Here is a 23541-nt window from a genome sequence, read left to right as displayed (position 1 = left end):
GAATTATGTTTAATTTAAATGTTAACAAATTCATAAAAAATGTAAAGCTGAAATGTCTTGAGTCAATAACTATTCAACCCCTTTGTTATGGCAAGCCTAAATAAGTTCAGGAGTGAAAATGTGCTTAACAAGTCACATAATCGCTCAGTACGGATGTTGACTGTAAGCCATGGCTTCTGGTTGGGGTATGTACGTATGGTCACTGTGGGGACGGCGTCATCAACGCACTTATTGATGAAAACAGTGAAAGATGTGGTGTACTCCTCAATGCCATTGGAAGAATCCTGTAACACATTCCATTCTGTGCTAGCAAAACAGTCCTGTAGCTTAGCATCTGTATCATGTGTCCACTTCTTTATTGACCGAGTCAGTGGTGCTTCCTGCTTTAGTTTTTGTTTGTAAGCAGGAATCACGAGGATAGAATTATGGTCACATTTGCCAAATGGAGTGTGAGGGAGAGCTTTATACGTGTCTCTGTGTGTGGAGTAAAGTTGGTCTAGAGTTATTTTTATTTTTTCCCCCTCTGGTTGCACATTTAACATGCTGGTAGAAATGAGGTAAAAACGGATTTAAGTTCCCCTGCAAAAAGTCTTCGGCAACTAGGAGTGCCGCCTCTGGATGAGCGTTTTCCTGTTTGCTTATGGCCTTATAGAGCTCATTGAGTGCAGACTTAGTGCTAGCATCGGTTTGTGGTGGTAAATAGACAGCTACGAGAAATATTGACAACTCTCTTGGTAAATAGTGTGGTCTACAGTTTCATGAGATACTCTACCTCAGGCAATCAACACCTCGAGACTTCCTTAATATTAGATTTCGTGCACCAGCTGTTGTTTACAAATATACACAGACCGCCACCCCTTGTCTTTCCGGAGGCAGCTGTTCTATCTTGCCGATGCAGCATAAAACCCGCCAGCTGTATTTTATCCATGTCATTATTCAGCCACGACTCTGTGAAACTTAAGATATTATGGTTTTTAATGTCCCGTTGGTTGGATATTCATGATCGTAGTTTGTCTATTTTGTTATCCAATGATTGTATGTTGACCAGGGAGGTTTTCCAATGCCTCGCGAAGAAGGGCACCTATTGGTAGACGTTGAATATCCCTTTGAGCATGGTGAAGTTATTAATTACACTTTGGATGGTCACTACAAAGAAACAGGTGTCTGTCATAACTCAGTTACCAGAGAAACCATGAAGCCAATGGTGCCTTTAAAAATTGTTAGAGTTTAATGGCTGTGATAGGAGAAAATTGAGGATAGATCAACAACATTGTGGTTACTCCACAAGACTAATCTAAATGACAGTGAAAGAAGAAAGCCTGTACAGAATAAAACATATTCCAAAACATGCATCCTGTTTGCAATAAGGCACTAAAGTAAAACTGCAAAGAATGTGGCAAAGAAATTAAATATGTCCTCAATACAAAGCATTATGTTTGGGGCAAATCCAACATAACTCATCACTGAGTACCACTCTTCATATTTTCAAGCATGGTGGTGGCTGTATCATGTTATGGGTATGCTTGTCACCAGTCAAGGGAGTTTTTTAGGATAAAAAGAAACGGAAGCACAGGCTAAATCCTAGATTAATACCTGGTTCTGTTTCCAACAGACACGGGGAGACAAATTCACCTTTCAGCAGGACAATAACCTAAAACACAAGGCCAAATATACTGTACACTGGAGTTGCTTACTATGATGATATTGAATGTGGCCTAGTTACAGTTTTGACTTAAATCAGCCTGAAAATATATGGCAAGACTTAAAAATGGCTTGTCAAGCTATGATCAACAACCGGCTTGAAGACTTCAAAAAATAATAATGTGCAAATATTGTACAGTCCAGATTTGTAAAGCTCTTAAAGACTTACCCAGAAAGATTCACAGCTGTAATCATTGCCAAAGTTGATAATAACATGTATTGACTCAGAGGTGTGAATAAATGAGATTTCTAAGCTGAATAAAAATATAAACCAACATGCAACAATTTCAAAGATTTTACTAAGTTTCAGTTCATATAAGGACATTAGTCAATTTAAATTTAATTAGGCCGTAATCTATGGATTTCACATGACTGGGAATGCAGATATACATGTGTTGGTCACAGATACATATTTTTTTTTAAAGTTAGGGTTCTGGATCAGAAAGCCAGTGAGTATCTGATGTGACCATGCAGCACGACACATGTCCTTCACATAGAGTTGATCAGGCTGTTGATTGTGGCCTGTGGAAAGTTGTCCCACTCTTTCAATGGCGTGCGAAGTTGCTGGATATTGATGGGAACTGGAACACGCTGCTGTACATGTCGATCCAGAGCATCCCAAACATGTCATTGGGTGACATGTCTGGTGAGTATGCAGGCCTTTGAAGAACTGGGACTTTTTCAGCTTCCAGAAATTGTGTACAGATCCTTGTGACATGGGGCCGTACATTAAATCAAATCAAATTGTATTTGTCACATGAGCCAAATAGTGAAATGCTTACTTACAAGCCCTTAACCAACAATGCAGTTTTAAGAAAATACTAAAGAAAAGTAAGAGATAAGAATAACAAATAATTAAAGAGCAGCAGTAAATAACAATAGCAGGGGGTACTGGTACAGAGTCAATGTGCGGGGGCAGCGGTATTGAGGTAATATGTATATGTAGGTAGAGTTATTAAAGTGACTATGCATAGATAATAACAGAGAGTAGCAGCAGCGTAGAAGGGGGGGGGGGGGGGAGTGGGCAATGCAAATAGTCTGGGTAGCCATTTGATTAGCTGTTCAGGAGTCTCATGGCTTGGGGGTAGAATCCTCAAAAAGAAAGTAGGACCAAGGCACTCTTCATATAATTAATTAAAATGCCTTTATTTGTATGGCATGTTCAATGGAAAAAACGTTTTTAAATTCTGACGCGTTATGGCTGCATGGCCTTTGTCAGGGACTCCCTTTTACCAGAGAGCACATTCTGTCTACCAAAATGTACTATTGTGTACCTTAGTAGCGCTTCCCTTCCTCCTCTTTCTACCTGTTTAGAAGCCTCTTGGACCTAGACTTGGCGCTCCGGTAGCATTTGCCGTGCGGTAGCAGAGAGAACAGTCTATGACTAGGGTGGCTGGAGTCTTTGACAATTTTTAGGGCCTTCCTCTGACACCGCCTGCTACAGAGGTCCTGGATGGCAGGACGCTTGGCCCCGGTGATGTAATGGGCCGTACGCACTACCTTCTTCTCGTGTCTTTGGCTATGCCGGATTAAGTGATATCACATGCTAATCTATAAAATCCTTTCTCTGTAATTAATATTACCTGATTGAGCTAATCATGTAAATGTAATTAACTAGAAAGTCGGGGCACCACAAAATAATATCTATAGAGCAGTTATCTTCCGAAATAAAGTCTTAAAGACCTAGTAATATTTTACATCAATAGCAGTCAATATTAATCGTCACCTTATTTCAGTCTCATCTGAAAGTTGTAAATTTTTGGTTATCTTCACGAACCCTGGCTAACAATTTGAATCAGCAATACAAAATTGGGTTTAATTATGTATTTACTAAATACCTAACTAATCACACAGAATTACATATACACAGAATGAATCATACCTTGATTACAAATTATGTCATAAAGGAAAACGTCTCTAGCGGACAGAACACATATGACAGCTGGTTACACAAAGAAAAGTGGGTTGGGTTTGAGTGAAAGAGTGGGAAGACCTGAAGAACAAAGGAAGAAGCGATGTCTCTATCGGGCAGTAGGCAGCTACTCTATCGTAAATACAGAATCTTATGCATTCTAAATTATCGCCCATTTAGGAAAGGAAAATGCAAGAAATGTTTACTCTGAGCTGTGCTTCGGTAGGTTGATCGTAGATGCTGGTCGTGTTGGCCAACAGAGATCTTCCTGTCCTCGGAAGGTGGTACCACCTCGGAAGATGGTACACAATTTACCTGGTGGTAAATTGGATACGTTGTAGTAACGTCGTTGTGTGGTAGACGGGATACTCTGTCTGTTCTTTCCTAGCCCACGTTTGCAGCTGCTGTTGCTAACTCAACGGCTAGGAGGTATCACTTCTGTAGTGAATAAGAGTTCAACGTTCATACCATTCGCAACCACAGCTCACGCTGAGGTTGGCTTCGTTCTGTAGTTATTATCTGAACCCTTCTGACATCGGATCGTCATCCTAATGTACCCGGAACAGGAAGTTATATTGTCGTCAAGGCTTTATATAGGAAGGGAGAGGAGGGCGTGTTTCATTCGTTTATAACCAATGTATCTTCACGTGGGCGGGCCACTGAGTCGGGCCTAATTCACTCATGAAAACCCAATTCTCACATTTTAGAAGCTAAAATCACATTTCATCCCCTCACAAATAATTTCATATTCAAACATTTAAATTGCACAACAATTCCATGTGAATCTGATAACTATAATGTGTAGACTTTCCACTGTACCGTTTATGTCATCCTATCATTGATGAGAATGTCTCAGATGACAACCGAACTGACATAATATTCATTAAGTACCAACGCATATGTTCAACTGGTTGGATTACCAAAATATGGTTCATTTCCCCCCACCTTCTGATGTTCCCAGAATCTTTATGTTAACCAAGGGATTTTCAATAGTCACATCAGTAGGGTAGAGAGAGGAAAAAAGGGAGGAGAGGTATTTATGACTGTCATAAACCTACCCCCAGGCCAGCGTCATGACACTCTGTAGTGCCTTGCAGTCGGAGGCCGAACAGTTGCCATACCAGGCAGTGATGCAACCCATCAGGATGTTCTCGAAGGTGCAGCTGTAAAACCTTTTGAGGATCTGAGGACCCATGCCAAATCTTTTCAGTCTCCTGAGGGGGATTGGTTTTGTCGTGCCCTCGGATGAATGGCATGACAATGGGCCTCAGCATATTTTCACGGTATCTCTGTGCATTCAAATTGTCATCGATAAACTACAATTGTATTCATTGTCCATAGCTTATGCCTGCCCATACCTTAACCGCACCACCATGGGGATCTCTGTTCACAACATTGACATCAGCAAACCTCTTGCCCACACAACGTCATACACGTGGTCTGCGGTTGGACTGTTGGACGTACTGCCAAATTCTCTGAAAATATGTTTGAGGTGGCTTATGGTAGAGAAATTACCGTTCAATTCTCTGGCAACAGCTCTGGTGGACATTCCTGCAGTCAACGTGCCTATTGCATGCTCCCTCAACTTGAGACATCTGTGGCATTGTGTTGTGTGACAAAACTGCACATTTTAGAGTGGTCTTTTATTGTCCTCAGCACACGGTGCACCTGTGTAATGATCATGCTGTTTAATCAGCTTCTTGATATTTCACACCTGTCAGGTGGATGGATTGATTATCTTGGCAAAGGAGAATTGCTCATCAATGGGGATGTAAACACATTTGTGCACAATATTTGAGAGAAATAAGCTTTTTGTAGGTATGGAACATTTCTGGGATCTGTTATTTCAGCTCATGAAACATGGGACCGACACTACGTTTATGTTTTTGATACATTTCTATAAATTTGCTAAAATATCTAAAAACATGTTTTCAGTTTTTCATTTTGGGGTATAACATGTAGATGGGTGAGAGAAAACAATGTATTGTATCCATTACGAATTTAGTATGTAACTCAACAAAATGTGGAATAAGTAACGGGGTATGAATACTTTCTGAAGGCACTATAGTTGGAGAAATGTAAAAGAATAAGCTGTGCTCCTTTTTGAAAGTAGTCTTAAGTGGAGCAAGTATCATTTTAGAACCACTTACATAATGATTGTAGAGGATTTACACTTTGTTTTACTCGGTACTTACAAAACCCTCTACTGTGTTTTATATTAGCTTAATTTAATGTATTTATCCTCTTGACTTAGGAATAAAGATTTTTGGCTCAATTTAAGTATAAATGGAGGTTCTTGTAGAGGGAAACCATCATATTAGCTCTACTAAATGGCAGAGTGGTTTCCTCTTAAATGCTTAGGGAGATGGGAGTCTATTTGGATCCCTGTGAAGCAGTGCTGGAGGACGTTCTACTTTTCTGGGTATTTTTAGCTGGAGTAAAAGGAGCTGTTTTCTCCCTGCCCCTGCGACAAGGGTAAGAGTTACAATTTCTGTCAGCATCTGTATCTTGAAATGACATTAGAGGAAAGCCAATATCCTCTCTGAGCTAGCATCAGTGAAGACACAACAGCCTGCTCCTCGTTACTGTTTGAGACATACTTCTTATATGCAGGGGTCAAATAGTGAATTTGCTGGTGGCTTAACGTCGCAAGTGCTGAACTGTTTGCCTTAGTTATAGTGCAGTCGGCATTCACAACCAAGAACACTCCTACTTAGGGACTTTTTTCCCATACTGTAACACGAAGTATGACAGTTCTTTCAAAGCCTCTCCTGATGACCTTAAAATATCCCTGTACTGAGTAAAATTGTGTGCAATGCATTGTCAGTAGAGAAGGCCAAACATGGAGGCAGTAGGTAGCCGAGAGGTTAGTGGGTTTGGCCAGTAAATGAAAGGTCGCTGGTTCGAATCCCAGAGCAGACAAGGTGAAACATGTCACTGTGCCCTTGAGCAAGGCACTTAACCCCAATTGCTCCGGGGCACTGGACAATGGTGACCCTGGCTGTAACCCCACTCCCTGCGGGTGTCTCGGGAGTTGGGACATGCAAGAAACACATTTACATTACACACTTGGAACAATGAACACATGTACAAGAGTTAAACAGGACAAATATAAACACTCCCAAAATAATTATTATTGTTATTGCACTGTTCATTGTTCATGGGCACAAGGCCAGTCTGAAGATGCCTTTGTATTTGAAGAGAGGAATATTAGAGTGAAGGCCTCAGATTGATGATTAATCATGGTGGTTGTATTTAGTTCAGCCCACAAATAGGCCAAACTGTGGCTTTTCCGAGAACAGAAGTGGGTTAAACAAGGACATCTTGATATGTAAAGAATAGGAAGGTGATGTGTAGATTAAACTTGGCTCACACACAAGCAATGACGAAATGTTATTAGTCGTATGTACAGGATACACATGGTATACACCGTCCAACAAAATTCATACTTGCAGGTTCCTCCTTTAGTTGTATGTACAGCAGGTTTGTATTTAATGCACATTAGAGGAACAGATAATTACGTTATGTGTAATTACAGGATGTTTACTCTACTTTACATCTGTTCACAGGAGCCTGGAAATCCTTCTCATACAAAAAGTGCAGTTTTTTTAATGATTAAGGTTAGTAAACCATCTCACTGGCTGCGCTATAGATGTGATATTTATGTGAAATATGTACTGTAGATGTATGATAAGTGTGATGATCCATCTGACAGAGTGATGTATCTCCTGTCTCGTTTGGTATTCACAACCCTGGGTAGTTAAAGAGATGGGTCATCATTTGCTGCTGCTGCATGTTCTGTGGATAAATCACGCCTGGCTCTTAACTGAGGATGTATTTATGATGGCTGATTAATGCCTCTCTGCTAGCAAGCTGTTCTTCAAACCTCTGATTTACTCTTTTCCAATTAAGATGCGTTTCACTCGAATGTCATTAAATTCAGAAATAGCACATGCGTCTTAGTGGCATTGAAATCAGATTAAATTAACAGACCTGACCTTGACTTTCTGCCTTAGTAAAGGGCTAATGTTTGTGGTAGGTTGTAATTTAGTCATGGGGCTTGAATGTTATTTGCTATTGAGAGCTGTTGTTTATATGATTTGGAATGAATGATATCTGGATGGAATATATCTGGTCATCTTTAGTGGATGTGACTGCAGCTCAGAGGGTTATTTAGCCCCATGTTGTTCAAACCTCATACGTGTAATGGTATAGACCAGAACATGAAGGATATTCTATAGTGGGATATCCTCCCTATCCTTGTCATGTTTTTACCAGATGGCCAACTATATATATTTTGTTGATGCGTACACAATCTCTTTTATAGTGCCCCTAAGTATCACTTCGCATACGACAGAGTGTATCGCAGGCCCGGGGCATGTTGCCTGGGGTCACCTCTAGGCACACAGTATGGGTGGAGGAGGCCTGGAACCCACACACTAGAGGTGACCCCAGGAGACATGCCCCAGGCCTGCAGCAGATTGACCTGTCTTTTAATCAGACAGGGATTGAAAGGGGGGATGAATGTGGAGCACAAGTGGAGGGTATAGAGATGAGAGAAAGGAACCCAAGGAAAGATTGCATTCATCAGCATATCCTCCTAAGCACATGACACCTTTCATCCTTCTCTCTCCCACCTTCTCAAAAAAACGCTGATGATGGATTTATTCTCACCCTACTTCCTCATGCCAGTCACTTACAGATGTAGGATCTTAATTTGATCAGTCTTTTGTTGCTAAGAATTTGCAGATGAGCTTTGTGATTTACATAAATTCACTGAAAACCCACACTTAACATGTGGTAATTTTGCACTTTTCATGTAGCCTACGTTTGGCCCAACCACCTATCAAGCAACATTATGGACAAAACGTTCAAATCATGTTGCTGAAGGATTATTTTGCTGTGACAATATAGTTCAAATTAAGATCCTACATATGTATTTGTATAATTAAAATTCATAACTAAAGAAGTACATTTACTGAAGAAAATGTGTCTGCTTGCTAACTTTTTAAAAGCATTTATGGTTTTGAAATAAGTTACATTAGTGGAAGTAACTGCAGTAGTAATGGTAGTGACTGGTTATAGTAGAAAAATTGTGAAATGGACTGATTGATTGGATAAGATAGCTTGAACATGTGAAGTTGGTTTCAAGAGTTACTGTTGGTGAGTTATGTTATTCTAATGTATACAGATTTATATAGTTATAGTTCATCAACCTTCTACATAATTTGACGTTTAGGAGAGCCTGAACATGAGAAAGTTGGTTTGGTGTCTCTAGTTTGAATGGTTCAAGAGTTACTGTTAGTTATTTTATTGTAATTTATGCAAATGTATATAGTTGATACAAGTTTATAAGAACTTGAAGTTAGGTTAGCCTGAATGTTTTAAAGTTGGTGGTCTTGCTTAATTTGCCAAGGAGCAGGAGCATTTTGAATAGCTACCACTGAATGTCTATGATTCTCATTCAAACCATGTTAATTTATGCACATTTAAAAGGGTTATACTGTAGTTACAAAAGTATAAATAGTATCAAAATGCCTTTGGCAAAAAAATCTAACTAGGGTCAGATTGAGCACCTCAATGGTGTTTTGGTGTTGATAGCTTAAATGGTGTAGGAGGAGATGCATGGCCAAATTATATATGTATATCTTTTTTAAATGTCCCAATGTACATAAGTCTATGGGCCTTTTATTGCCATTGTAATGCATTGGGAGCTCATTTAAATATTGTTTTAGTACAAAAAGTATAAATGATATCATAATAATAATAATAATAATAAGAGTATGTAAGAAGTCAAGAGCTCTGCTTTGCTTTCAGCAAGACTATCCAATGAAGTAATGTACAGCTTAGGTTTTTGCATGCTCTTAGACAAGGGAATTAGTTATAGGTCTGAGGTTGTTTTAAATCTTATTAGAGCTTGTTAAAATCTCCTCACACTGACTAGGCTGGGATAGGGAGCTAGTATGCTAATCCACATTTGATCCTTATAGGGCTCTGCTTCTACTATTTACAGCTAGTGCTGCTGCATGAGAGGGTTGATTATATTAGTAAAGCCAGACTAATGCATTTTTAGCTTCAACCTGCATGTTTTCCTCTTATTTGCTAATAGAGGACTAGCATTGTTGAGAAATGGCATGTTTATGATCATTATCTATGTTTTGGTAGGCCATTAAGATTTATGTTAGTCCTTTCTTTGCCATGACCTTGAAATTCACTTAGTAGATAAGCTGATGGGGGCGTTTTTTTAAAATCTATGTTGCCTAACAAGGGTGTTCCAAGAATACATCATTTTGATTCTGGTGTTGCAAGAGTATAGGTGTGGAATCGTTTTTGTTTTCTATTACTGCCTGACCTCATTTGTTTGTAAACCTTCATCTTTTATTAAGGCACTTGCACTAATATAGGTCAGGAGGTTATTTAGGTTTCATATGCTTGTGGGATAAATGAATGTGTACAGTTGAAGTCGGAAGTTTACATACACTTTAGCCAAATACATTTAAACTCAGTTTTTCATCCTTCCTGACATTTAATCCTAGTAAATATTCCCTGTCTTAGGTTGGTTTAGATCACCCCTTTATTTTAAGAATATGAAATGTCAGAATAATAGTAAAGAGAATGATTTATTTTAGTTTTTATTTCCTTCATCACTTTCCTAGTGAGTCAGAAGTTTACATACACTCAATTAGTATTTGGTAGCATTGCCTTTAAATTGTTTAACTTGGGTCAAATGTTTCGGGTAGCCTTCCACAAGCTTCCCACAATGAGTTGGGTGGATTTTGGCCCATTCCTCCAGACAGAGCTGGTGTAACTGAGTCAGGTTTGTAGGCCTTCTTGCTCGCACACGCTTTTTCAGTTCTGCCCACAAATTTTCTATAGGATGAGGTCAGGGCTTTGTGATGGCCACTCCAATACCTTGACTTTGTTGTCCTTAAGCCATTTTGCCACAACTTTGGAAGTATGCTTGGGGTCATTGTTCATTTGGAAGACACGTTTGCGACCAAGCTTTAACTTCCTGGTTGATGTCTTTAGATGTTGCCTCAATATATCCACATAATTTTCCTGCCTCATGATGCACCAGTCCCTCCTGCAGCAAAGCACCCCCACAACATGATGCTGCCACCCCCGTGCTTCACAGTTGGGATGGTGTTCTTCGGCTTGCAAGCCTCCCCCTTTTTCCTCCAAACATAACCATGGTCATTATGGCCAAACAGTTCTATATTTGTTTCATCAGACCAGAGGACATTTCTCCAAAAAGTATGATCTTTGTTCCCATTTGCAGTTGCAAACCGTAGTCTGTCTTTTTTATGGCGGTTTTGGAGCAGTGGCTTCTTCTTTGCTGAGCAGCCTTTCAGGTTATGTCGATATAAAACTCGTTTTACTGTCGATATAGATACTTTTGTACCTGTTTCCTCCAGCATCTTCACAAGGTCCTTTGCTGTTGTTCTGGGATTGATTTGCACTTTTCGCACCAAAGTACGTTAATCTCTAGGAGACCGAATGCATCTCCTTGCTGAGCAGAATGACGGCTGCGTGTGTTTATACTTGCGTACTATTGTTTGTACAGATGAACGTGGTGCCTTCAGGCGTTTGGAAATTGCTCCCAAGGATGAACCAGACTTGTGGAGGTCTACAATTTATTTTCTGAGGTCTTGGCTGATTTCTTTTGATTTTCCCATGATGTCAAGCAAAGAGGCAAAGAGATTGAAGGTAGGCCTTGAAATACATCCACGGGTACACCTCCAATTGAATCAAATGATTTCAATTAGCCTATCAGAAGCTTCTAAAGCCATGACGTTTTCTGGAATTTTCCAAGCTGTTTAAAGGCACAGTCAACTTAGTGTATGTAAACTTCTGACCCACTGGAATTGTGATACAGTGAATTATAAGTGAAATAATCTGTACGTAAACAATTGTTGGAAAAATTACTTGTGTCATGCACAAAGTAAATGTCCTATCCGACTTGCAAAAACTATAGTTTGTTAACAAGAAATGTGTGGAGTGGTTTTCATGACAACTTAAGTGTATGTTAACTTCCAACTTCAACTGTATATACTGTAGATACATTGTTACTTAGTATTCGAATGTTCACAAGCTTCTTTTTATTAGTGTATTTATAATCACTGCACATTGTGTTGTCTGCATTGTGCACCCAGTCTATTTTGGTTTGAATACATTGAGAGGGTTCATCAGTACTATATGTTTTACTGTTGACTTGTCTTTTGACTTTAAAGATGCTATATTAGGCCATCAAGCAGCTGTAAGATTTTACTAAACACAGCTGGAAGTCATAGCCACAGCTAGCTTCCCATGTACCTCTGGAATTCTGGATAACTTATTCCAGATTGTTGTAGCCTACACTGTCTGACTTTAATTTTGATGGGGCATGAGAAAATATTTTAAATGGTTTATTTGGGCCTATTCTGTTTATCCCCCGCCCCCCTCAAAAAAAAAACTCCATTGTGGCAATGGAGGTTTGTTGGTGATGACCCAATTCCACAAAACGTAGTGATCAGCGATCATATTGTCTCCAATGACGTGATCATGTCCAACATGTCCATCCAGCTCCCTGTTGACTGTCTGACTCTGTGACTGGTGCTGTACTAATCCAAGCTGAGTAGGAGACAGTGGCTGGCTGTCGTCGGGGGCTCTGCTCTCTGCTATTGTTATTACAACAAATCATTAGACATGAATCCCCTCCAGATGGCTTCTGACTTCAGCTCTTATTTAATTGTCCATGTTTACACTGCCCTCCAAGCTGCTCTTCTCTGTTTTGTGTAGTAAACAAACCTACCAGTAACTTAATACTGGAAGCCCTCTGGATAGATGAGAGAAAGCCCTGGTAATGATATGAGAGGACAGGGGCCTGGAAATAAATACTATTTTAAGTCCACTTTGAAGCATAATGTTTCAGTGGACACAGTAGAAACCCATTCGTTTTGTGTGTTGATATATCTGTGGTTGCGATCTGCTTGCTCCATGTTGTGTCGTCTCTGCTCTGTGATGGGTCTGTGTCGGCCTGAAAGCTGAGCTAATGAGAAGCCTGCTGCTGCTGTTGAGTGTTTGCCAGAAGAGAGAGAGGAGAGGAACTCGGTGAGAAATGGGTTCTCACGCTGCTACTGCTACTGTTAGCTCCGCTCCAGAGTAGTGATTATCCCCCTGGGTTTCATAATGTGGATGCTCCCTCTCTCTCCCGCTCTCTCTCTCTGGAGTGACTGCTGGCCTTCACTTGAGAATTTCATTGATTTGGAATGGCAAGGTCTTTTGAGTAAAATATATCCTTACTGCCTAGAACAGGAATGTTCTAATTTTTAATTAATCGCATTTGAAGCCTAAATGGCGGAGCTTTGAGCTATTATTGATGGATATAAAGCGAAACCGTGATCGAAAGGAATGGGTGTTCTATCCTTTACGCAACGGCTGAGTTCCATTGAATGATTCTGGTTGTCTTCAGCTCCTCCTCCTACAATGTTTCTATTCCAAGGTTGCAACGAATATACTGTGCAGTTCCTGCTTTCAAAATACATATTTACACTTTGATTATCACCACACAGTACAAAGCCATGTTACACCCTACTGCCCTTATAATGTTCCCTGAATCAGAGCTGTGTGTAGTAGAGGTCGACCGATTTAATTAGGGCCGATTTCAAGTTTTGATAACAATCGGTAATCGGTATTTTTGGACACGTATTTTTTTTTTTTTTTTTTACACCTTTATTTAACTAGGCAAGTCAGTTAACACATTCTTAATTTCAATGATGGCCTAGGAACGGTGGGTTAACTGCCTTGTTCAGGGGCAGAATGACAGATTTTTACTTTGTCAGCTCAGGGATTCGTTTTTGCAACCTTCCAATTACTAGTCCAACGCTCTAAGCACCTGCCTTACATTGCACTCCACGAGGAGCCTGCAAGGCAGGCTGACTACCTTTTATGGGAGGGCACCAAGAAGCCAAGGTAAGTTGCTAGCTAGCATTAAACTTATCTTGTAAAAAAATCTATATTAACATAATCACTAGTTAACTACACATGGTTGATGATATTACTAGTTTATCTAGCGTGTCCTGCGTTGCATATTATCGATGCGGTGCCTGTTAATTTCTCATTGAATCACAGCCTACTTCGACAAACGGGTGATGATTTAACAAGCGCATTTGCGAAAAAATGTACCTAACCATAAACATCAATGCCTTTCTTTAAAATCAATATACAAGTATATATTTTTAAACCTGCATATTTAGTTAATATTGCCTGCTAACATGAATTTCTTATAACTAGGGAAATGTTCACTTCTCTTGCGTTCCGTGCAAGCAGTCAGGGTATATGCAGCAGTTTGGGCCGCCTGGCTCATTGCGAACTGTGTGAAGTCCGTTTATTCCTAACAAAGGCCGTAATACTTTGCCAGAATTGTACATAATTATGACATAACATTGAAGGTTGTACAATGTAACAGCAATATTTAGACTTAGGGATGCCATCCGTTAGATAAAATACGTTACGGTTCCGTATTTCACTGAAAGAATAAACGTTTTATTTTCGAAATGATCGTTTCCGGATTTGACCATATTTATGACCTAAGGCTCGTATTTCTGGGCGTTATTATGTTATAATTAAGTCTATGATTTCATATTTGATAGAGCAGTCTGACTGAGCAGCAGCAGGCTCGTAAGCATTCATTCAAACAGCACTTTCGTGCGTTTGCCAGCAGCTCTTCGCAATGCTGTTTATGACTTCAAGCCTATCAACTCCCAAGATTAGGCTGGTGTAACCGATGTGAAATGGCTAGCTAGTTAGCGGGGTGCGCGCTAATAGCATTTCAAACATCACTCGCTCTGATACTTGGAGTAGTTGTTCCCCTTGCTCTACAAGGGCCGCGGCTTTTGTGGAGCGATGGGTAATGATGCTTCAAGGGTGGCTGTTGTCGATGTGTTCCTGGTTCGAGCCCAGGTAGGAGGTAGCGAGGAGAGGGACGGAAGCTATACTGTTACACTGGCAATACTAAAGTGCCTATAAGAACATCCAATAGTCAAAGGTATGTGAAATACAAATGATATAGAGAGAAATAGTCCTATAATTCCTATAATAACCTCAACCTAAAACTTCTTACCTGGGAATATTGAAGACTCACGTTAAAAGGAACCACCAGCTTTCATATGTTCTCATGTTCTGAGCAAGGAACACTTACTTTCTTCTCCAACACTTTGTTTTTGCATTATTTAAATCAAATTGAACATGTTTCATAATTTATTTGAGGCTAAATTGATTTGATTGATGTATTTATATTAAGTTAAAATAAAAGTGTTCATTCAGTATTGTTGTAATTGTCATTATAACAAATAAATACATTTTTTTTTTAAATAATCGGCCAATTATGGCTTTTTTGGGCCTCCAATAATCGGTATCGGCGTTGAAAAAATCATAATCGGTCGACCTCTAGTGTGTAGCATAACCCATCCTCTGTGTGTGTGCACATGCCTGTGTATGTGTGGCCTGGGCTAGCTGGTCCTCATGTGGTTAGTCTCTGTTAGAAAGGCCACATATCTGAGCCACAAAGGCGCAGCAGGACTCCTGTGGCAGGTTGTATGGAGCAGGCCCCATGCAAAGCCGTTACCTCTGGCTCTTTGTGCAAAGGGACTATCTGGAGAGAAGAGGCTCTGTGTGGGCTGCAGGAGAAGGGTAGGGTGACTACTATGAAACACTGCTAGTCTGAGGGGACCTCATTCACAACCACATCATTAGAAACTTTTTCTCTGAAATTGCTCACAGAATGATTGTATGGGAAAACATTTTGTCATGGCTATATTTCTCTAAATGGAATCAATTTGATGATTCACAAGTACAGCTTAAAACATGACCTTTGTTGCCAAGAAGGACATGGTGAATGTCAACTCATATTATCCATAATAATCCATAATATTCCCCTGTACAGTATATCTAACATATACGCACTCCCTCTACCATAAAGGTGAAAATTGAGGGTTGTCTGAAAATGGTCTTGTCATCCAGGTTTGACAGTGCACCGAGTAGAGGAAAGAATTGCTGAACTAAATTCTGAAAAAAAAAAAGATGCCTAACTGTTGGAGAGATCCATTGTGAATGGTTTTCCCTCCCGGCTAAGAGAAAGAAAAACATAAAAGGGTATCATTAGAGTTCACTTTTGTCTGTGTTTACTCTTTAGTAGGAATAGGAACTGCAGTGTACTAGAATTGGTTTGCCTTTTAACAGATGACATAACACCCACTGGTTTGACTCCGTTGTCTGCTTGTAAGGGGTTGTAAAACACAGATAATGATGCTGCTCTAGAATGTCATTTTCTCTGTAGCGTCTTCTGTCCTATTATTGTAGGTGACTACAGAGACGTTTGCTTTCTGCTGAAAGGTTAACCTGCTCACCTTGGCTCGGCTCAGCATATGCTAAACACTGTGTATGTAAACAATTCTACTTACTTCTTAACCTTTAAGGAATCGGGAGAGATGGAAAGTAGCTGATGCATTAGACTCATTCAAAGCAGCCCTTCTACAATATACCTGAGGACAAGTATGACCATATCCTGTGTATGCTGTTCTGGTGTACATATCCAGTGTCATGTTATTCACATTTCCCTGAGCCACAGATATCTAAACACATATTTTTGTGTTTTTCAGGTGTGTAGGTTGGTGACACCAATACACCACCAGTGAAAATGGTGGCCCTGTCACTCAAGATATGTGTACGCCAGTGCAATGTGGTGAAGACCATGCAGTTTGAGCCCTCCACTCCTGTGTATGACGCCTGCAGGATCATCAGGGAGAGGGTTCCGGAAGCCCAGACTGGCCAAGGTGAGAGGTACCTCAAAATGGGGCGAACTACTGGTAATGGGGGCTCTTTGAATGTAAAATCTTAACTTGCATAAGGCTCAGTTGCACTAAGAGAAAATATAAATGCAAAAACGACATAATTACTTGTGTAAGTCACTCTGTACTGAATACTGCAGTCATGTCTGCGAAAAAATAATAATGTAAAAAAAGGCATTAGTGTCTGATCTCCAATTCTGTTTCAGTGTGCATGAAAAGGATACAAACGGTTCAAAACTGTTTAAGCAGGAGATAAAAACCCATGTCACCCACAGCATGGCTTTCTGACTACAGAAAGACAGGAAACTGTTTCAAAGCCTTACAGTCTATGCTCTCGCTCTGAGGAGACTGGTTCGATCTGGGTCTGGGCGGTGTTCCTCTCTTGCGGAGGTGTTAGTTAGGCAGGTTGGATAAGCTCTCTGTGGTGTTAGTTAGGCAGGCTGGATAAGCTCTCTGTGGTGTTAGTTAGGCAGGCTGGATAAGCTCTCTGTGGTGTTAGTTAGGCAGGCTGGATAAGCTCTCTGTGGTGTTAGCTAGGCAGACTGGATAAGCTCTCTGGGGTGTTAGCTAGGCAGACTGGATAAGCTCTCTGGGGTGTTAGCTAGGCAGGCTGGATAAGCTCTCTGGGGTGTTAGCTTGGCAGGCTGGATAAGCTCTCTGTGGTGTTAGCTAGGCAGGCTGGATAAGCTCTCTGTGGTGTTAGCTAGGCAGGCTGGATAAGCTCTCTGTGGTGTTAGCTAGGCAGGCTGGATAACCTCTGTGGTGTTAGCTAGGCAGGCTGGATAAGCTCTCTGTGGTGTTAGCTGGGCAGGCTGGATAAGCTCTCTGTGGTGTTAGTAAGGCAGGCTGGATAAGCTCTATGTGGTGTTAGCTAGGCAGGCTGGATAAGCTCTCTGTGGTGTTAGCTAGGCAGGCTGGATAACCTCTGTGGTGTTAGCTAGGCAGGCTGGATAAGCTCTCTGTGGTGTTAGCTGGGCAGGCTGGATAAGCTCTCTGTGGTGTTAGTAAGGCAGGCTGGATAAGCTCTCTGTGGTGTTAGCTAGGCAGGCTGGATAAGCTCTCTGTGGTGTTAGTAAGGCAGGCTGGGTAAGCTCTCTGTGGTGTTAGCTAGGCAGGCTGGAGACACTCTTTAAGCTGTGAGCTCTCATTAGGCTTTAGAACAGATTTATATCAGCTGGAGAGTCTGATGGGCAGCCATGATTACCCTTCTTTCCCAACTGAATGTCATTATATGGATAATTCATATGAATGTCAATGAGATCAGAAGAAGAGACATCCTCTACATCATAAAACAGTAACTACACAAGATGCAGTCAAAGCATTGTTTTGTCAAAATAGACAGTATCTTTCATTTGGAGTTGACTCATACTATTTAAGCAATCAAGAAACGGTTCCCATTACTACTGTAATATGTGTAAGTACTCTGTGTCTCTGTTTCAGCTTCTGATTACGGCCTGTTTCTCTCTGATGATGATCCCAGAAAAGGAATCTGGTTGGAGTCTGGGAGGACTCTGGATTACTACATGCTCCGGAACGGGGTAAAGCCCAATCATAGAGCCCAATCAGACCCCTGGACCACACCTCACTCAGTTCTATTTAAATCTGAAGAGGTGTTGAATAGTCTGTGGTAGATCTGACTTAGATGTTCTACTTACATACAGATGTTTAGGTGTTCTCTTCTTGGTTTATGTCACATTCCATCAAAGGTACTGCGTCTGATTCACCTCTCCCCTTGTTTCCCAGGATGTCTTGGAGTACAAGAAGAAACAGAGGCCCCAGAAGATCAAGATGCTGGACGGGGCAGTTAAAACTATCATGGTGGATGACTCTAAAACTGTAGGAGAGCTGCTTGTTACCATATGCAGTAGAATAGGTGAGTAAACTCTCTCCAACTGCAATGTAAACCCAGTCAACCAATCCACTAGCCTTAAATTATTAAACCTGGTCCTATTTTTAGCTCACTACCTTACAGTATGGATGCACGTCCCCTAGCTTTCAGAACATAAGAATTAGCTATGGTACTGGCATAGTCCAGATTTTATATAGATATGTTTGATGGTGTAAAACATATTTTCCTCCTCTGTTAGAATTATGGGTGGTAATTGTGTAGCCATAGACTGTGCTGTCCTCTCCTCTCATGGAGGTGTTTCTTTCCACAGCCATATATTTCAATTATGCTGGGCTGCCTGTGCCCAAACTCAATTGGGTGAGGAGAAGAGAGATGTCTGGTAGATCTCTTTATTGGCTGGTGTTTGTTTAGAGAGGGCTTTCTGCTTGGCTTCTCCTCTTCTGAATTCCCACTTTAGTTTTCTGGCTGCTCTCCAGTTTCCCCCACTGTTTTTTTCTGGGCAGAGGGAGGTAGAGAGGGAGGACGTAGGAGGCAGGGAATGGTTTCTCTGATATGCCACAGCTCAACGTGCTGGCTCTGTGCTCTAAACTGCTCCCTCTCTGAGATTTTCCTGGCTGTGTCTCCTCTTCAGGAATCACCAACTACGAGGAGTACTCCCTACTCCAGGAGGGGGTGGAGGAGAAGAAGGAGGACGGTCATGGGACAGGCACCCTGAAGAAGGACAGGACTCTGCTCCGAGACGAGAGGAAGATGGAAAAGCTCAAAGCCAAACTCCACACAGACGATGACTGTGAGTTTGAAGAGCACTTCCATAAGAACACAAAATGTGTTGTTAATTATCTAGTATTACATGCTCCCAGTCAACGCCCCTACCAAAGTCTCATTAATAAATACATGTAAATCTAGTATCATCTCATTTTAACATGTGCTTTATCTCTAAATTCAAAGTCATAGTACTGTATCAATGTTTAATTATTTTACCACAATGTGACAGAAACAGGAATGTCACCAGGACCCGGCTTTCAGGGCTTTAGCCCCGACTGATTTTGGGTCAGCCCCGAATGTTTTTGTACTGCTGTGATGGTGTAAAAGATATTTTATAGTCAACTAAATGAGCCACTTAGTTCAAGCTGTGATTACATGAAACTCCTGAAGCCATCCAACTGTAATACAGTGGCTTGCGAAAGTATTCACCCTCCTTGGCATTTTTCCTATTTTATTGCCTTACAACCTGGAATTAAAATAGATTTTTGGGGGTTTGTATCATTGAATTTACACAACATGCCTACCACTTTGAAGATGCAAAAGATGCAAAACAAACAAGTAAGAACAAAAAACTGAAAACTTGAGCATGTGTAACTATTCACCCCCCCCAAAGTCAATACTTTGTAGAGCCACCTTTTGCAGCAATTACAGCTGCAAGTCTCTTGGGGTATGTTTCTATAAGCTTGGCACATCTAGCCACTGGGCTTTTTGCCCGTTCTTTAAGGCAAAACTTCTCCAGCTCCTTCAAGTTGGATGGGTTCCGATGGTGTACAGCAATCTTTAAGTCATACCACAGATTCTCAATTGGATTGAGTTCTAGGCCATTCCGAGACATTTAAATGTTTCCCCTTAAACCACTCAAGTGTTGCTTTAGCAGTATGCTTAGGGTCATTGTCCTGCTGGAAGGTGAACCTCTGTCCCAATCTCAAATCTCTGGAAGATTGAAACTGATTTCCCACATGAATTTCCCTGTATTTAGCACCATCATTCATTCCTTCAAATCTGACCAGTTTCCCAGTCCCTGCTGATTTGAAAACATCCCCACAGCATGGGGATGGTGTTCTCGTGGTGTTGGGTTTGCGCCAGACATAGCGTTTTCCAAGATGGCCAAAAAGCTCAATTTTTATCTCATCTAACCAGAGTACCTTCTTCCATATGTTTGGGGAGTCTCCCACATGCCTTTTGGCGAACACCAAACTTGTTTTCTAATTTTTTCTTTAAGCAATGGCTTTTTTCTGTCCACCCTTTCAATAAACCCTGCTCTGTGGAGTGTATGGCTTAAAGTGGTCCTATGGACAGATACTCCAATGTCCACTGTGGAGCTTTGGTCTCTTTGTTTCCTCTCTGGTTAATGCCCTCCTTGCCTGGTACGTGAGTTTTGGTGGGCGGCCCTCTCTTGGCAGGTTTGTTGTGGTGCCATATTCTTTAAATTTTTTAAATAATGGACTTCATGGTGCTCCGTGGGATGTTCAAAGTTTCAGATATTTTTTATAACCCAAACCTGATCTGTATTTTTCCACAACTTTGTGCCTGGCCTGTTTGGAGAGCTCCTTAGTCTTCATTGTGCCGCTTGCTTAGTGGTGTTTTTCTTTATTTTTACTATTTACTACATTGTAGAATAATAGTGAAGACATCAAAACTATGAAGTAACACATGGAATCATGTAGTAACCAAAAAAATGTTAAACAAATCTAAATATGTTTTATATTTGAGATTTTTCAAAGTAGCCACCGTCTGTCTTGATGACAGCTTGGCACACTCTTGGCTTTCTCTCAACCAGCTTCATGAGGTTGTCACCTGGAATGCATTTCAAATAACAGGAGTGCCTTAAAAGTTAATTTGTGAAATTTAATTCCTTAATGCATTTGAGCCAATCAGTTGTGTTGTGACAAGGTAGGGGTGGTATACAGAAGATAGCCCTATTTGGTAAAAGAGCAAGTTCATATTATGGCAAGAACAGCTCAAATAAGCGAAGAGAAATGACAGTCCATCATTACTTTAAGACATGAAGGTAAGTCAATACGGAACATTTCAAGAACTTTAACATTTCTTCAAGTGCAGTCGCAAAACCATCAAGCGCTATGATGAAGCTGACTCTCATGAGGACCGCCACAAGAAAGGAAGACCCAGCGTTACCTCTGCTGCAGAGGATAAGTTCATTAGTTACCAGCCTCAGAAATTGCAGCCCAAGTAAATGCTTCACAGTGTTCAAGTAACAGACACATCTCATCATCAACTGTTCAGAGGAGACTGTGAATCAGGCCTTCATGGTCGAATAGCTGCAATTCAGCATATTTGGGAACTCCTTAGACTGTTGGAAAAGCATTCCAGGTGAAGCTGGTTGAGAGAATGCCAGAGTGTGCAAAGCTGTCATCAAGGCAAGGGTGGCTACTTTGAAGAATTTCAAATCTAAAATATATTTAGATTTGTTTAACACTTTTTTGGTTACCACATGATTCCATATGTGTTATTTCATAGTTTTGATGTCTTCACCATTATTCTACAATGTAGAAAATAGTAGCAATAAAGAAAAACCCTTGAATGAGTAGGTGTGTCCAAACATTTCACTGGTACTATACGTGAGTGTGTTTTTTTTCTCTTGTCAGTGAACTGGCTGGACCACAGCCGGACGTTCAGAGAGCAGGGGGTGGAGGAGAGTGAGATGCTGCTGCTCAGACGCAAGTTCTTCTACTCCGACCAGAATGTGGACTCACGAGACCCTGTCCAGCTCAACCTTCTCTATGTACAGGTCAGGCCCCTCTCTCTTTCTTTCTCTCTATGCTCATTGCTGCCCGGCATACAGTAATACTTCTGTAGTAAACTAACCTCCTCAATTCCGCTCTACTCTGCCCTCCCCTGACTCTTCCTGTAGCCCTACGGTCAATAAAACAGACATCAGCAAAAACACAGCTGAATCTGCTGCCCTAGGCTATGGGGCTGTAGCTCCTAAGCAGTGTGCTGTCCTACAGCCTTGCTGGTACTGTTGCATCACAACCTCGCTGGCTTATGCAGCTTTGCTGGTACTGCAGTTCTCAGAGGATGAGCTGGGCCTGGCTTACAGGGGTATGTGGATGTGGATCACAGACAGGCTATCTTATGTTGCTGTGCTGCTGTGCTGTGGGGATTGGGTCAACCTTGCAAGGCTGATTCTACACTACAGTGTTGTTGTACACTACAGTGTGGATGGAGTTGGAGTAGGAGAGAGGGCTGCTGACACAGGGAGTTGAGCCTGCACTACACCAGGCATGCTTTGCTCACTGCACACCTCACTGCATCCACATTAGCTTCCCCTTGCCTTGAGGTTGAGAGGAGAGCTCCCCGCTGACACCTGGACTCACAGAGGAGCATGCTATGCACAGTACTGTACACATATACAGTTGAAGTAAGCAGTTTACATACACCTTGGCCAAATACATTTAAACTCAGTTTTTCACCATTCCTGACATTTAATCCTAGTAAATATTCCCTGTCTTAGGTTGGTTAGGATCACCCCTTTATTTTAAGAATATGAAATGTCAGAATAATAGTAAAGAGAATGATTTATTTTAGTTTTTATTTCTTTCATCATATTCCCAGTGAGTCAGAAGTTTACATACACTCAATTAGTATTTGGTAGCATTGCCTTTAAATTGTTTAACTTGGGTCAAACGTTTCGGGTAGCCTTTCACAAGCTTCCCACAATAAGTTGGGTGAATTTTGGCCCATTTCCTCCTGACAGAGCTGGTCTTACTGAGTCAGGTTTGTAGGCCTCCTTGCTCGTACACACTTTTTCAGTTCTGCCCACAAATGTTCTATATGATTGAGGTCAGGGCTTTGTGATGGCCATTCCAATACCTTGACTTTGCTCTCCTTAAGCCATTTTGCCACAACTTTGGAAGTATGCTTGGGGTCATTGTCTATTTGGAAGACCCATTTGCGACCAAGCTTTAACTTCCTGACTGATGTCTTGAGATGTTGCTTCAATATATCCACATAATTGTCCTGCCTCATAATGCCATCTATTTTGTGAAGTGCACCAGTCCCTCCTGCAGCAAAGCACCCCACAACATGATGCTGCCACCCCCGTGCTTCACGGTTAGGATGGTGTTCTTCGGCTTGCAAGCCTCCCCCCTTTTCCTCCAAACATAACGATGGTCGTTATGGCCAAACAGTTCTATTTTTGTTTCATCAGATCAGAGGACATTTCTCCAAAAAGTATGATCTTTGTCCCCATGTGCAGTTCCAAACCATAGTCTGTCTTTTTTATGGCGGTGTATATATACGGTAAACACATATATACCGCCATAAATACACATGCGCGCACACACTCACTTAGACACCTACATAAATACTGTACTGTACATCCATTGTTAACTCCTCCTTGTCTTACATGCTGCATCCTAGCTTCAGTCCATAAATACATCTATAGTTAACACTATCCATTCTCCCTATCCTCTCCTTCACTCTTTTATCTCTCTCTCTCTTGCCCTGACTCCTTCCCTCTCTCT

General features: G+C 41.1%; 1 protein-coding gene across 7 annotated transcripts in view; it reads left to right on the top strand.

The window, feature by feature from the left end:
- The window catches only part of LOC129867056 (talin-2-like), a 141146-nt gene that overhangs the window by 50125 nt on the left and 67480 nt on the right, over window positions 1-23541 (top strand). For 3 of the 7 annotated variants that reach the window (XM_055940193.1, XM_055940194.1, XM_055940195.1), the window contains 6 exons: window positions 7183-7233; window positions 16252-16425; window positions 17881-17978; window positions 18184-18313; window positions 18921-19079; window positions 21661-21803. In XM_055940193.1, coding sequence (XP_055796168.1) covers window positions 16290-16425; window positions 17881-17978; window positions 18184-18313; window positions 18921-19079; window positions 21661-21803 — 666 coding nt within the window. In that variant the 5' untranslated portion in view covers window positions 7183-7233; window positions 16252-16289. Of the gene's footprint in view, window positions 1-7182; window positions 7234-15954; window positions 16032-16251; window positions 16426-17880; window positions 17979-18183; window positions 18314-18920; window positions 19080-21660; window positions 21804-23541 lie in introns of those variants that run through there. The other 4 variants (XM_055940192.1, XM_055940191.1, XM_055940197.1 and 1 more) reach the window with 2 other exon arrangements.

This window comes from Salvelinus fontinalis, chromosome 12 (assembly GCF_029448725.1).
Source record: "Salvelinus fontinalis isolate EN_2023a chromosome 12, ASM2944872v1, whole genome shotgun sequence".
NCBI classification, from domain to species: domain Eukaryota; kingdom Metazoa; phylum Chordata; class Actinopteri; order Salmoniformes; family Salmonidae; genus Salvelinus; species Salvelinus fontinalis.
The sequence above is the reverse complement of the archived record's forward strand: the minus strand, read 5'-3'. Positions and strand labels throughout refer to the sequence as shown.